The sequence below is a fragment of the Rhinatrema bivittatum genome, chromosome 10, assembly GCF_901001135.1.
Source record: "Rhinatrema bivittatum chromosome 10, aRhiBiv1.1, whole genome shotgun sequence".
In the NCBI taxonomy this organism is placed as follows: domain Eukaryota; kingdom Metazoa; phylum Chordata; class Amphibia; order Gymnophiona; family Rhinatrematidae; genus Rhinatrema; species Rhinatrema bivittatum.
In genome coordinates, this window is record NC_042624.1 from 125,106,547 (window position 1) to 125,122,686 (window position 16,140).

Genomic DNA, 16,140 nt, shown 5'->3' on the forward strand with positions numbered 1-16,140 from the left:
CCACCCGCAGCCCTACCCCTACTCCACCACCCGCAGCCCCGCAGCCCTACTCTCCCCCCACCACCCGCCTCCCCCCACGCAGCCCTACTCTCCCCCCACCACCCGCAGCCCTACTCTCCCCCCCACCACCCGCAGCCCTACTCTCCCCCCCACCACCCGCAGCCCTACTCTCCCCCCCACCACCCGCAGCCCTACTCTCCCCCCCACCACCCGCAGCCCTACTCTCCCCCCCACCACCCCAGATCCCTGGGATCCGGGAGAAGCCAGATTGCAAGTGGGGAAAGGGCCCAACCTCTGCAACACTTTGCACTGATTTAGAAGGGGATGGGATGTGGGGGGTGCATGGCCCACCAGGGCCATTAAAATAGGTTGGGAAAAGCAGATACTCAGCGCTACTTACCTGGATCTCTTTTGAAGACAAGCAGTTAAATGATAAGTTATTCGGCCATACAAGGCCAGATAACTTTGGAGCTAACAAGCCATATTCAGTTAGGTAGCCGGATAACTTTAGCAGCGTATATTCAATGGGACATCTTTATCCCGGCTTAACTTCAGCTGGATAACTTACTGAATGCGACCCCTTTAGTTTTAAAGTGTATTCCACTTTAAGAATTATTGAAAAACAGGTTTACATTTAATAAATATTCTGCCTCTGTATGCAGGGCAAGTTGCATGATGCTCTGAGAACAGAATATTAATCCCACAAGATCTGATTCAATTCTGTTTTCCAGTTGATCAGTATTTCTCAGCTCTCTCCCTTCGCCAGCCCAAATAGCAGCAGCAGGCATTTGAGACAAGAATCAAAACCTTCATCTGTTGGACAGAGCTAAAGCACAAATCCATACACTGCTGTTCTCCAGAGGGAGAAAGCGGAAGCTCTCACCTCTGGCTGAGACAGGGACTTGTGCCTGAAGCAGGTAATGAACACCACGAAGGGCCAGTCGTCGGGCTGCATCATGACTCTGGCCGCCTGTGCACAGGTGACATGGAAGGAGGTGGGACAGCGGCCATGGGAGCACTGCACACAGCAGCCAGCAACTCTCTTCCTCCTCTTCTTACAAAAGATGCATTTCTAAAGACAGGAGATGAGCTGTTACTGTACTCTGACGGCTGACGGGGAGAGAGAGGCAGAGCAGGCCACTGAAGCAGGACTCTTACCAGCCGGAATCTCTGCAAAGGGATCCTGCTGACATCCACGGGACTGCGCTCTGAAATATTCACAAACTTGGCTTCCAGCACTGCCACAGCGCACATCACATGCACCCATCTAACAGAAGAGAGGCATCACACAGTAACACTGCTCACTAATGCACCTCCCCATAGCCATTCACCCCCTCCCCTCTCTCTCAGTGCCACAATACATTACTGCTATTAATTCCTGCACCTTTAAGTATCCTTTCTGTCCATTAAATGATTTTCTTCCCTGAACGTATTTAAAAGCATTGCCAGTGTGTGCCCTGGTTTTCGTTTAGAAGCTCTCACCTGTCGTCGTTGGCCCTGTGGAGTGCTCCACCTCGAAGGGAACATAAACAGCAGTCCTGCAGAAGCAGAAGTTATATCATTAACAAGCAGCCGAGAACGGGACCCAGGAGAGGAGGATTAACAACAAAAGAAGCTTCATTCAGGCCAGCGGGCAGTCATGCAATGCCAGCAAGAAGCAGGAGCTGAGACAGTCATTCCCATGACGCTGAGAGGCAGGTTTGGGAAGAAATAGAGGAAAAAGCCTATTACATGGAATCATGGACAATGATTAAAGAAATAACCTGTATCATATAAAATGATTATATGAACTGGCCAAAGAAATTGTTTTACATTGTACAAAAACCAGTTAATTGCGAGGATCTAGCAAGCTATTCTGAGAAGGTTGTTAAACGTCCTTCAGAGGGTAGATACTTGCAGGGTTGCAGCAGGAAGCCTCAGTGATGTCCTGCTTTGAATTTGAGCCTAGATTGATACCTGAGGTGCAAACAGTATTCTCGAAGTTAGTCAGCCTCATGTTATCTTATTCCATGTCCATTCTCGATCATCCAGGATTGAAAGAAACTTCCCATAAAATTGCAAGTATTATAAATAAGTCTTTGGCGACTTGTCAACTGTCTTAAAACCATGAACTTATGGATGAATTAAATACAATGGTCTTAAAATTGAGACAGTCATGTGGATAGCAAGTCCCTCTTCAGTATCAGATTGGTAATGTTTCTACAACTGGAGAGACGTGGAATCCGTGTTGGATTGAAGCTACTCATTAAAGCAGTTGCTAAGCATTAGACAACTAGACATCTGAAACTCTCAGGAAGATCTTAGGTTAGTTGCTCCCTCATTAGCACTGTCTCAACTAGACTATTGCAATGCTTTACATGTTGGCTTAGCACAACGCCAGGCATGTACTTCAATTAGTGCAGAATACCACTGAAGCAGAACTGATCTGACCACGTTTGGATATGCTATGGTACTGTTTTGGGGTAGGGTGGGAAGAGGTTTATCTATTAAGAAGTATATTATTGTGCAATAAACTTTGTACATTTGTTGGTTATTTAAACTGCAATAAAAATTTTGAATTGAAAAAAAAGTTACTTCCCTGATTGTAGCAAGTGTGAAAGCTCAAGACAGTATTTCTCCTACACTGGTTGCAAATTCAGCAAAAAGCACATTCACTGAACTATGGAAGGGCAGGCAAATATTTTGAATGAAGTAAATATCTTTTGCCCTTTGTCAATTGTCTAAAACTGAAAAAAGGGGGCAATTGTGAAAACTCTGCTAATGGTTGCACGCATTCTCTTTGAAAATAGAGCATGGAAAAGCACCGCAGGGATGCACGTCTGCTTTTCCAATGAAAATGCAAACTATGGATGCTGTTGCCTCTGATCTAACCTCCTCCTCTCATGCTTTGAACCACATGCACAGTGGGCTGGTTTCAGACAGCTTTGGAAAGTTGCCCTCACTACCAGCCATCATGCAATCTTCATTTTGTCACTGTGGAGAATGTGCAGGGAATCGAACTGACTAAAAACCAGAAGGAATATTTTTTTTTTTAAAACTAAACAGAGCCTGAACCATAATCTGAAAGTTTGTTGAACCAAGATAGGCAGAGACCACAAAAAAACCTCAGGTTACAAGTTCAGAATAAAGTTTCAATTAAAAAAACAAACTGATAGGGTCCACCCATTGACTCTACAACCCAAATAAGAGCATAAGAACTGCCATACGGGCTGGGTTGGTGCAAGGGTCCACCAAGCCCAGCATCCTGTTTCCAACAGAGGCCAGTCCAGGTCACAAATACCTGGCAGGATTTCTAATAGTAAATAGATCCCATGCTGCTAACGCCCAAGGATAAGCAATGGCTTTCCCCAAGTTTATCTGGTTAATAATCATTTATAGACTTTTCCTCCAGTATCTTGTCCATATCTATTTTAAGCCCAACCGCACTAACTGCCTTTACCACATCCTCTGGCAATGAATTCCAGAGCTTTATTTAGTTGAATGAACACATTTTCTCTGATTTGTTTTAAATGTCCTAAGTAACTTCATGGAGAGTGCTCTAGTCTCTATTTTTTGAAAGGATAAACAATCCATGTGAATTTCCCCATTCTGTTCCTCTCATGAGAGGGGTCTATGAAAGCAGTCATCCTCATAGGGAAGCCATCCATCCTCTATCACTTTACCCTCAGAATCACCAGATATAACTCCTAGGAGGATTCACTATTTGAAATTGATTAAGTATTTAATATTTATTTTTTATTTCATGCATGTTTCTTAGTGATGATGACTAATACTAGTTCTAACAGATTTAGACCTATTAGTTTGCTTTATTCTGGAAAGGATTATAACGCACCTTTTTATTTAAAATTCTCTTACAAACTGTAACCGTACCAGTTGGTTCCTGTGTGACGAAATGGTTACTGAACCATTATTAAATCTGATCCAGAGTCAAACTGGAATAGCTTCAGGCGCAGCTAAATCTGAACTAGAACCAAAAAGTGTACTGGTTTGACTCCCTGATTTAATGAAATTAAACATGCCCTGCATAAAACCAAGAACGTATCAAGACAGAACAGACTGATGCTCGCTCCGTATGCATGAGGGAAAGCAGAGTCACGCTGAACCTTCTCTTCTGCTCCTGTAAGAGAAAGCAGAGGTTCTCCCTGGAGCAGTAGATCATCCCCCAGGACACCTTCCTCTTTCAAGGCTGGCACAGGTCACTCCTTTGTGCATGGTTTGCCTACAAACTTTTGGATTAAAATATTTCACAGACTTGGTGGAAGTGCAGTGCACTGCCAAGCAGAGAGACTTTGCTTTAATTCCAGGCTCAGGTCTTTTGTTTCCCAGATTGGATGGGGATGCTGCAGAGGCAATGTTCAGAGTCCCTGTGAAGGAGGGAGTAGTCATTATGCAACAGTGACTCTAAGGTCCATCACAGCAATGATCGGGCTAAGTGATGCTGGGAGGGGACAGAAAATCCTCAGCTAGTTCTGAATGAAGGCTCATGGCTCTGTTCTAAATGAGCTGGAAGCCCAAAGGAGAAGGATTAAAATGCCGGGCCAGAAAAGATATCAATCTTATAGAAGACCTGGAGCTGGAAATACATTCCGAAGGTCATGAATCGAAGACACTTCCAGTGATCTTTGTGGATACCAATGTGTAGGCAAGCTTCTGTCACTTCCTGGGAAGCCAAGAACTTCCCGCTGTGGGCCACCGCAATGACCGAAGGTAGGGGGTCCATCCAAAAGTCTGGCACTTTGAGGTCCTGGTTCACCTTTTTCAGGTCCAGGATCGAGCGGAAAGAGCTTTCCTTCTGAGATACCACGAAATAGATGGAATAACGCAGCCTGTGGAGGGTCTGCCAAGCAATCTGTCTTTTTCAAAGGGGATCCACCTGGTGAGATGATAAACAGGTCTCGGAGAGGCCGAGCAAATTCTAACGCGTAGCCATATTCTATGATGCGTAGGATCCACTGGTCGGAAGATATCTTTGCCGGGACAGCCGGAAAGAGGAATGGGTCAGCCGCATGTAATTGGGGGGACTTGGGCCCCAGGGACCCTTGGTCGAAGCTTTCTCAAGTCGCTCTACGGCCGCAAAAGAAAAGAGACCAGGACTGAGACCTCTCCAAGGCTTGTCACTGGCCTGGAGCAGGAGTCCTGCTCTGTCAGAAGCGTCTCTGCTCCCAAAAACTAAAGCGGGTTGGGAGAAATCTGGAGATGGCTGAGGTATGTCCTCCGGGGGCTTATGGACTTTATTGTTGCCTAGAGAGTGAATCCGCTGCCCAAGTCCTCACCAAAAAAGAATTTGCCCTTAACAGGGAGAGCGTTAAGCTGGGCCTTACAGGAGACATCAGCTGACCAGGTGCGTAGCCATAAGAGCTTCCTCGCCGAGAATGTGGAGACCATTGACCTGGGGGAGGTACAAAGGAGGCCACAAGGCATCCGCCCCATATGCAACAGTCGCTTTAAAGTGCTCCGCCTATGCAGAGTCCTGAGGTAGGTCCCTGGAAGTCAGCAACTGCTGCATCCACCATAGGCTTGCCCGAAATGTGAAACTGCGACAGCCAGCAGCCCGAATGGCAAGGGCCGAGACTTCTAATATCCTTTTGAGAGGAATTTTGAGCTTCTTGTCCTGGAGGTCTGTAAGAGCCACCACAACTGCTACTGGAATAGTGGTTCTTTTGTGACAGCCGACAGAGGCATCCACGTTGGGAACTTACGAAAAGCTCCACGTTCTCCTCGGGCAAAGGATACAGTTTGACCATAGCCCGGCTCACTCTCAGGTCCAACTCCTGAGTATCTCACTCCCAGACCATGAATCGCTGAACCATATGATGAGACAGGAAGTCTTGGCTGGCCCTCACAAAACTAGTGAGGACCGGGTTTGTCGAATCCTGCGCCAAGACATCTGGAGGAAGTGCAATTCCTAGCTCTGCCAGGACATGCAGAATGAGAGGATCCAACTCCTCCTTCTGAAAACAAGCAAACAACCCTCAAGCCGTGTCCTTCCAGATGCAAAGCCTTGCCCGACTCCTCGTCCAGGACGGAAAGAGGAGGAACAGAGGGAGGGTCAGGATGTTCACAGAGGTCCAAGGTGCCATGAGTAGGGCTCAAGTCTCCCTGCAGTGGTGGACCCCGAATCTTTTGGACCCTGAGAGATCCCTGCAGCTCCAGCCACTGAGGTACCCCCTCCTGGGAGAACCGTCTGCCTGCCTGAGTGGTGACCCATTACTGAGCTGCAGCTAACCAGCAAGGAAAACATCAGGAAGGTCGGGCAGCGAGTCCTGAGGGCTCTCAGGACTCGATAGAGCAGGAATTAAATCGGGCAGGAGATCCCTTCCCCCAGCCGCCGCAGCTTGAGCTGCCGAGAGCATTTTTCAAAATGACAGTCATTCCCGCGCTCAGCGGGAACGGGCAGGCCTGTGCCTCCTGTACACGGGCCGTTCACCTGCACCGTGGGCTTTTGCTGCTGACTCCGACGTGGCTCCCAAACATCCCTCCCCACCGGGGAGGCAACGAACATGCAGACCCTTGCTGGGGAGCCGTGACGCTGCCTCCCTGCAAGCCGAGCAGATCGCAGCACAGGTACAGAGGGAGCAATTGGGGAAGGCGGCGTTGTAAATTCAAATCAGAGGAGGGGATCTGGGGACACAACGGGCGGTCGCGGCTGCCCGCACAGCCTTGGACCACAAATGACAACCACTGCCACACAGCCTGTATAAAGCCTCTTATCCTCTCTTTTTTTTTTTTAAGTGCGGAGCGTAATAAAGGAAAAAGGTTACCAGCACAGCATCCAGGCTGCTCCGGGTCCGGGCTGGTGGAGGGGGAGGGACTGGACCACCGGTGATCACCCCTGGCACCAGACTAGAACGGGGAGCCTCATGGGGTATTCAACCCCTGCTCTACCATAGGGGATGGTCCCACCAGGACCTGCCGACCCCCTGGGAGGAAATTCCACTCTTGTTGTGCTTGATCTTCCTTTACTTCTAATGTTCTCTCTTTTTTTTTTTTTTAAATCTTGAGATTGGTTCACCACCTCCATCTGCTGGAGACAGAGAAATACTGAAGAGATGCAGGTTAAAAGGGGGTGCTCCAAGTTTTTCTCTGTCTTCATCTGCTGGAAGGGAGGCAAAACCCAGCAGTCTGGATTAATCCGGGTATGTACAGGGAACAAAGTTTTGGATATATTGGGGGCTGGGGCCATGTACGGAACAGTTAAAGGCTGTATGTCAGAGATGGTTTACATTTGTCTGTGGCGGGAAGAAGGATCCTAAGAGATCAATTCAAACCCTATGCCATAAGAAACATAGAAATGACGGCAGAAGAAGACCAAACGGCCCATCCAGTCTGCCCAGCAAGTTTCACACTCTTTTTTTCATACTTATCTGTTTCTCTTGGCTCTTAATAACCTTTTGGTTTTATTACCCTTCCACCCCCACCATTAATGTAGAGAGCAGTGTTGGAGCTGCATCTAAATGAAATATCAAGCTTAATTAGTTAGGGGTAGTAACCGCCGCAATAAGCAAGCTACACCCATGCTTGTTTACCCCGACTGTGTAATTCAATCCTTGTTGGTTGTCTGTATATAGATCCACTTTTCTTCATTCCCCCTGCCATTGAAGCAGAGAGTTATGCTGGATATGCATTGAAAGTGAATTGTCAGTCTTTCTCCCCTGCCGTTGAAGCAGAGAGCTATGCTGGATATGCTTGAAGACTTTCTCCCCTGCCGTTGAAGCAGAGAGCTATGCTGGATATGCTTGAAGACTTTCTCCCCTGCCGTTGAAGCAAAGAGCTATGCTGGATATGCTTGAAGACTTTCTTCCCTTTCTCCCCATTTAGACTAGAGGATGGGGGTGGCAGAAGGACACTTGAATGTCACCCCCCACATCTCCAAGAAATGGGTGAAAGGGATAACAAATGTCTGCTTCCTGGCCCACAATAGAGTGGATATATAACTTCTTCCTTATAGCCCTTCTTTCTCAATCTCCGCCGTTCAAAAGCCAGGCCGCTAGACAAAAGCGATCCACCTGATCGAAAAATACGGGACCCTGCCGAAGAAGGTGGGGGAGATGGCCGAGGTGGAGAGGGCTGTCCGTGGTGAGGGTTCACGAGATCCGCAAACTACGGTCTGCGGGGCCACTCTGAAGCCACCAAAATGACGGGGCCCCGATGGAGCTCGATGCGTCTGAGCACTTTGCCCACTAGCGGCCAAGGAAGGAAAACATACAGGAGAACGTCGTGAGGCCAGGGAAGGACCAATGCATCCACTCCTTCTGCGCAATGTTCCCTTCTGCAGCTGAAGAATCTGAGAGCTTTCACATTGTTCATGATGGCCATCAGATCTAAGTATGGGGGACCCCACCTGCGGACTATCAGATTCATCGCTCTGTCTGACAACTCCCACTTGCTGGGGTCTAACTGCTGGCGACTGAGGAAATTGGCTTGAACATTATCCTTCCCCGCAATGTGGGACGCTGCTAAGCGCTCTAGGTGACGCTCCGCCCAGGCGAAGAGCTTGCTGTCTTCCAGAGCCACCAGGCGACTCCTGGTGCCTCCCTGCCGATTGATATAAGCTACAGTGGTGGAGTTGTCAGAGAGAAACTGCACCGCCTTGCGATGGAGTAAAGGAAGGAAGACCTTGAGAGCCAGGCATACCGCTTGAGCTTCCAATCGATTGATGTGCCAGCAAGATTGGCCCAGGGACCAGTACCCCTGTGTAGCCTGGGTCTGGCACACCGCTCCCCAGCCGGAGAGGCTGGTGTCCATTGTGACAAAGATCCACTGCGGCGTTTGAAGAGACATCCCCTTCAGAAGGTGGGTAGGCAAGAGCCACCATTGCAACATGACGCCGGCAGACTTTGAGAGCGGGAGGGGCGTCCGAAATTGCTCAGATACCGGCTTCCAGCGGGATAGCAAAGCTTTCTGTAACGGACACATATGCGCAAATGCCCAAGGAACCAGACTGATAGTGGAGGCCATGGAACCCAGAACCTGGAGGTAGTCCCAGGCCATGGGCAGAGCAAGTGAGAGAAAAGTGCGCACTTGGTCCCTGAGTTTGAGCGCCCGCTCATCTGAAAGGAATACCTTGCCGACTCGAGTGTTGAATCGCACCCCCAAAAATTCCAGGGTCTGGGATGGCTGAAGCTTGCTCTTGGGAAAGTTGATTATCCACCCCAGGGAGGTCAGACAAGTCAGGACCTTGTTGACTGCCAGCTTGCAGAGAGACTCCGATTTGACTCGGATGACCAATCGTCCAGGTAAGGTGGACCAGCACTCCGTCTCGATGAAGGGAGGCTGCCACTACCACCATGATCCTTGGTGAAAGTGCGCGGCCCACCAGCTCCACGGGCGCTGAACTACCTTCCGTGCCCATTTGCACCTCCTCACCCCCCCCTGATGCCTGCAGCACAGGAGAAAGCGGAGGGGAGGGGAATCCCTGCCTTCCCCATCCACGATAGGGCTCCTGCCACGTGGTGCTAAAATGGCTGCCGACTCGCTCACCCAACACATGGATGCCGATTTGCCCGCAAACGAGCAAAATGACAGCGAGGGAAGAATGGTCACACCGTGCCCCCCCCCAGCCTAAACCCGCTACATGCACCCAGAGCCCTGGGCTGTTGGCGCAAGCAAAAACTACTCCTCCACCCGCTAGCCCTGGGAAACAGCAACCGCTGCTCAGGCTCACCACGGTCACCCGAAGACAGTCCCTTCCTGCAGACAAACTGTTAAAATACTATACCTTGCCCTCTCCTATCATCCTGAAGGAATAAAAGATACCTCCCTGAACAGGATCAGTGGTGGCCAAGAGGGGAGCCTTGGAGGGTCGAGGGAGCCAGATCTCCTGGCTATTGGACCCTCCGGTATGTCGCGGACAAAGCCCAGTCAGGGTATACAACCCCCCGGTTGCCCGGCTCCACCTCAGGGATGGCCCATGACGGTGCTTAACTACCTTCTGTAGTCCACTACCACAAACACATTAACTATTCAATACTTCCTATTTATTTTTTTTTATTTTAACTAAACCTAGACTGCAGGTTTGTACCTTTTCCATCTGCTGGAGTCAGAGAAATACTGAGGGTCTACAGGTGGCACTCAGTTATGTAGCAGGGCCTCAAAGTTTTGTTTCTCTGACTCCATCTGCTGGCAGGGATGCAAAACCCGCTGGTCTGGGCATGTTCAGGAAATAACAGATTTACATTACCTTGTTCAAGTCCTTTCATGATTTTGTAGACGCGGGTTTCTGCGAAGACGTCTGCATGTTTTACTACATAGGGCCATTAGCATGTGTTACTGAGCGCATTATGGCGCTTATGTTTGGTGTGATTGGATTTTATGCACATATCTAATTAGCATATGCAGCCACTACAATCCCCGCTTCTGCTGGTTTTTATTGCGTGTGACAAAAATATCCGTGCAAAAAAATAAGCATGGGTCTTATTACATCAGCCCCCATAAAAGCATCTGAAATAGGTAGGGAAGACTCCCAGGGTCTGGCTGTCCTTCACTATCCACAGAACCTTATTTGGATCCATGGCGGCTGACAGCTGCCATGGATCTGAGTTCTCATTGAAGGTGTGGGGAGTCAGTACTCCCCACACCTTCAATGAGAACTCAGAGCCTATGTTCTTACCATCTCTTATTACTCCGAAAAGACCTAAATGTTCAATAAGGCCCAACCTACTGGCCATCAGAAGATCTACCAGATCTCCCCTGCTTCGTATCATGAAAACATCTCCTAGGCAGTGCAGACCTCAAAGCTCCCTTGGACTTATCCTCTAGAAATCTGAGAGCTTAGACCACAAAATGTCTCAAGTTCCTCTCCAAAAAGGAACATCCCTTTAAAAGGAAATGTGACTAGTTGAGTCTTAAATCAGCTGGAGATTTTGAATTATGTTTTACAATTTTCTTTTAACTAATTGTATTATGTATGACCTATGATTGTCTTAATTGTGATCTGTCTAGCATGATTTATTGCTAGAGGCAGATAAACACATTTTTAAATAATTGCACAGCCACAACAAATGCCAGGCTGCTAGAACAGAATCCATCTAAGGAGGCCACCTCATCCAGAACAGAACCAATACTTTCCAATGAGCTTTTCTGGAAAAGCTGCAACAAATGCAAAGCAGCTCTTGCAATGATCCCGCTGCACACAGCAGTCTCAAAAACGCCTGCTTAAGCACTGATTCAATCTTCCTTCCCTGCATGCTAAAAGATTGGTAGTCCCGGTGACAGGACACGAGTAGGTCCATGCTAGAAGCCTTAAGCTTCTCCCTTTCTTGTGCATTCAGAGGGTAAAGCTTAGCCAAAGCCTTGGCTTCTGGAAAATCCACTCCTTGATCAACTGATACAGGCTTTGGATGGTTTCCTTAAATCCACCACAAGGTCTCAGCTGGATACAATCTTCACCCTTTCCTTTTGTAATATTAAAAATCTTCAAGGAAGTTACTCCTTGTGAAAGCAGCAAACGAGAAAGGACTCGCCCTCTCCCACGGGACAATATGGTCCCCTCCTCCAGCTCTGTTACCACTGCCATTTGTTTGCTTAACGTCCAGTAGAGAAGAGTCCTACCTGGAGAACGTATCCTCTCCAGACGGCAGAAAGCAGGAAACCCTAGGGTCTAGCTTTGCCCCATATAGAAAGTCTGATGCAGACATTTCAAAAATGTGACTGACCGTATTGGCCACAAATGTGCAGAGAAGAGGAAGACCCAATTGCTCTTAAGGCTGCAGTGCTTGTAGTCCCAGATGACCCCGATACCGTGTCCATAACTGTAGAAAGCAGTAAGGGAGACTCCAGCCCCATGCACCCTCCTGTCTGCTGCAGCACCAAACACATCAGTGGGAATGGCCTGACCAGTCGGCCCTGGCCCCCAGAGTGCCCTCTCGCTCCTTTGCACTGCCTCTGCACAAGTTTCCTTGACCCTACATGGCCAAATGCATCCCATCTGCATTGCAGAGCAGGCTCCTCTTCTCAAAACTGTCCACAGAGAAAAACCCACTACACCTGGTCTCCTGTTCATCCTGAATAGCTTCCAAAATAATTCCTCTGCTGCAGAAGAGCTGCTTTCAATTTCTTTTTTTTTTTTAAACTAATACTTGGGCAAAAGCTTGCATTTGGACTGATCCGGGTACGAACAGGGAAAAGCTGTTAACAAGGAGAGAGGGGACACCTTTATACTAACATTAAACGATGGCAGATGATGACCAAAGCTCCATCCATTTCTTTTTTTAAAGTAGAGAAAAGTGCGCACACTTAGATAAAGGACGTGGGTGAGTGCTGGAGGAAGCCTCATAGCCGTTTGCACAGGAAGCCACAAGGCTAGGTTCCCACCGAGGCAGGGAGCAGCCCAATCCACTTCTTCACCCCGCCTGAAAACAAGGACTCCGTCACAGCACAGATGCTTGCCTGCCATTCACTGTAACCAGAGGATGGTGGCAGCCCGAGTGCAGCATGACCCAGGCTTCTGGTCTGGTCTAGCTACACGAGGAAGGGTCTCCTTCTCCGTGGCCCTGCAGAGGCTGGCATCAAGTGCCATCTCATTATCACCATTAGGCCAAGAGATGCGAGGAGAGCTGCAACCAGGAGAGGGAGAACATGGTGCTCTCACTTCTTACCTCTGCCAAAGCATTAGCTGCACACCGGGAACACATCCAGTCTTCTGTGGCCTTCTCAGAGGGAACACCATAACAACCTTATAAGGAGACAGAAGGGAGCAGATTGAGAGAAGAAATAAAAAAAGGTACATTTCATTTTCTTCATTAATATATTAAGCCTGTTTATGAAACTATACTGCTTGATAACTCAATACATTTAAAGGACGTTAGACACATTCCTACTCCCATAGCAACCTAAAACTTAACTAGGAACTGATCAAAATTGAGATGAAGGCAGCAGTAAGAGGGGGGGGGGCTTCAAAGTCTTTTGCATCGAGCGTCACATACATGCATCGAGCGTCACATGTATGATCAGTCCAGACTGCTGGGTTATGCCTCCCCTCCAGCAGATGGAGTCTGCTGGAGGGGAGGCATAACCCAGCAGTCTGGACTGATCCTGGTACTACAGGAACGAAAATTATCAGGTAAGAAACTAATTTTCCTTCATCTGCAAATTTGATTACCTCACTCGTCGTATTTCTTTCCAGATCATTTATAAATATATTGAAAAGTAAGGGTCCCAATACAGATCCCTGAGGCACTCCACTGTCCACTCCCTTCCACTGAGAAAACTGTCCATTTAATCCTACTCTCTGTTTCCTGTCTTTTAACCAGTTTGTAATCCACGAAAGGACATCGCCTCCTATCCCATGACTTTTTAGTTTTCGTAGAAGCCTCTCATGAGGAACTTTGTCAAACGCCTTCTGAAAATCCAAGTATACTATATCTACCGGTTCACCTTTATCCACATGTTTATTAACTCCTTCAAAAAAGTGAAGCAGATTTGTGAGGCAAGACTTGCCTTGGGTAAAGCCATGCTGACTTTGTTCCATTAAACCATGGCTTTCTATATGTTCTGTGATTTTGATGCTTAGAACACTTTCCACTATTTTTCCTGGCACCGGTCTGTAGTTTCCAGGATCGCCCCTGGACCCTTTTAAAATATTGGGGTTACATTAGCCACCCTCCAGTCTTCAGGTACAATGGATGATTTTAATGATAGGTTACAAATTTTTACTAATAGGTCTGAAATTTCATTTTTTAGTTCCTTCAGAACTCTGGGGTGTATACCATCCGGTCCAGGTGATTTACTACTCTTCAGTTTGTCAATCAGGTCTACCACATCTTCTAGGTTCACCGTGATTTGGTTCAGTCCATCTGAATCATTACCCATGAAAACCTTCTCCGATACGGGTACCTCCCCAACATCCTCAAATGTGAGTCTGGTTTGAAAATATGGGACCCTGACGAAGAAGGCCCGCCAGATGACCGAAGCAAATTGGCCCACCCACCACCAAGTTGATCATATCTATGAACCACGGACGCCACAGCCACGCTGGAGTGACCAAGATCACCTTGCCGCGATGTTTCTCTATGCAACGCCACACCTTGCCCACTAATGGCCAGGGAGGAAACAAAATAGGACCCCTTACGGCCAAGGCAGAACTACAGCCATTAAATCCACGTGCGGAGATCCCCACATATCTCGGATGAGCTGCATCGCAGCTTCCAACAATTCCCACTCGCCTGGGTCTGAGTCAGACAAGAAATCCGCTTGAATGTTTTTGACCCTGGCTATATGGGATGCAGCTATGCACTCTAGGTGCCTCTCTGCCCAAAGAATTAACTCTTGTGCTTCCCGAGCTACTGCCTGGCTCTTGGTTCCACCCTGCCGATTGATATAAGCCACTGTTGTCGCATTGTCCGAAAGACTCCTCACCGATCGACCTCTCACTAATGGCATAAACTCTCGCAAGGCTAGACGGATCGCTCTGGTCGCCAACCGGTTGATAGACCACGCAGACTCTCTCGTGGACCAGGTACCCTGGATTGAGTGGCACTGAAACTGCTCCCCAGCCAGAGAGACTGGCATCAGTAGTAACTAATATCCAGTCAGGGACCTCGAGGTCCACCCTTCGAACAAGATAGGAAGTTTGAAGCCACCAAGAAAGGCTCTCTCGCAATGCCCTTGAGAGGCAACAGCAGTTGAAATTCCTCTGAGACTGGCTTCCAACGAGCCAAAAGCGCTCTTTAACAGTCCCATATGGGAAAACACCCACGGTACCAACTCCAGTGTTGAAGCCATTGAGCCCAGAACCTACAAATAATCCCAGACCTTGGGCACGCGTAACTGCAACAACCAAACTTGACTTTGCAGTTTTAGAACTCTCTCCTCTGAAAGATACACTTTGCCAACTAGAGTGTCGAACCGACCGCCCAGGTACTCCAAGGTGCTGGAGACAGAGAAATACTGAGGAACTACAGATGGCGCTGGGGTTTATAAAGCAGTGTCAGTGAAACTTTGTCTCCATCTGCTGGCAGGGATGCATATGCCCAGGAGTCTGGACTGATCCGGGTACGTACAGAGAAATCACTCTTAAGGTAGTTTTTCTAGTGGCAATTTGTTTGGCCGAAGAATTTTTGATCTTCAGGCACCATCATGTAGAGACCCCATTTTGAAGATCTAAGATTCCGGGGTCTCATTGCATACAGTGCCCTCTTTTCTCCCAAAGGTTATGTCTGTGTTACATTTGAGTGTTGATGCCGCATGCAAGGGCTCTGTTACATTACCTCAAGATCACTAATAGCTTCTGGATTTCTGACCATCTTTTTGTGCTTTAGAGTGGGGCTAAAAGGGCAGAAAGTCTCAAAATCCACGATTGCACGGCAGTTGAAGGAAGCTATAGGCTCGGCTCATATCTGTCAGGAGTATCCTGTCCCGGGGGGGGGGGGGGGGGGGTGATTGAACATACTGTGACATCACAAAGTCAAAGTCGTAAGATTAATTTGCTATCATGGCAGCAGTGGCAAGGCAAGGGTCTCTGGTGCCTGGTAGCCAATGTATTTGGGAACTTCCCCCACTCCCCCCCCCCCAATTTTGGGGGCCCCTCAACCAATTGTACAAATAGAAAGGGGGCCCCTATTGTATCCCAAAACAAACACTTGAAACCCAAATATTTCATCGTTCAGCTACATTACGAAGTATTCCATATGAACTGAACTGTGTGTCAGTCCAGTTAGTATTGAGTGATAGGATATGCAAGACCTGTCATCAATATTTTGCTTCTATGGTGATGCTGCAAAGCCACACAGCAACGCACAAACATAGAAATGACGGCAGAAGAAGACCAAACGGCCCATCCAATCTGCCCAGCAAGCCACGCAGTTCATCCATTTATTTATTTATTTATTTCCCCACCCTTTTTCTCCCTCCCCACCCATCACTATTGGCTTCCAGCATCCTCCGGCCCCAACTCCCTTCCACCCCTCCACCATGCCGAGAGCAGCACCGTATCCGCATCCCAGTGAACATCCAGCTCTAACAGGGGTAGCAACTGCCGCAACAAGCGGGCCACACCCCTGCCCCATACTCCTACCCACCCCTGCTTTGTTTGTTTTTTGTTTTTGTTTTTTTTGGAGATGGCAGCCCTCCGTGAAGGCGGAACACCAACTACTGGCCACTGGCATCCCGCTCCGTGAACGCCTCTGTGGCTACTGCCGCTCT

General features: G+C 48.3%; 1 protein-coding gene across 4 annotated transcripts in view; it reads right to left on the bottom strand.

Annotated features, from left to right (window-relative positions):
- The window catches only part of KDM4A (lysine demethylase 4A), a 106,391-nt gene that overhangs the window by 12,796 nt on the left and 77,455 nt on the right, over positions 1 to 16,140 (bottom strand). For all 4 annotated transcript variants that reach the window (XM_029618738.1, XM_029618739.1, XM_029618743.1 and 1 more), the window contains exons 15-18: positions 12,597 to 12,673; positions 1,483 to 1,538; positions 1,159 to 1,267; positions 884 to 1,072 (exon numbers count right to left, since the gene is read on the bottom strand). In XM_029618738.1, coding sequence (XP_029474598.1) covers positions 884 to 1,072; positions 1,159 to 1,267; positions 1,483 to 1,538; positions 12,597 to 12,673 — 431 coding nt within the window. The remainder of the gene's footprint in view (positions 1 to 883; positions 1,073 to 1,158; positions 1,268 to 1,482; positions 1,539 to 12,596; positions 12,674 to 16,140) is intronic.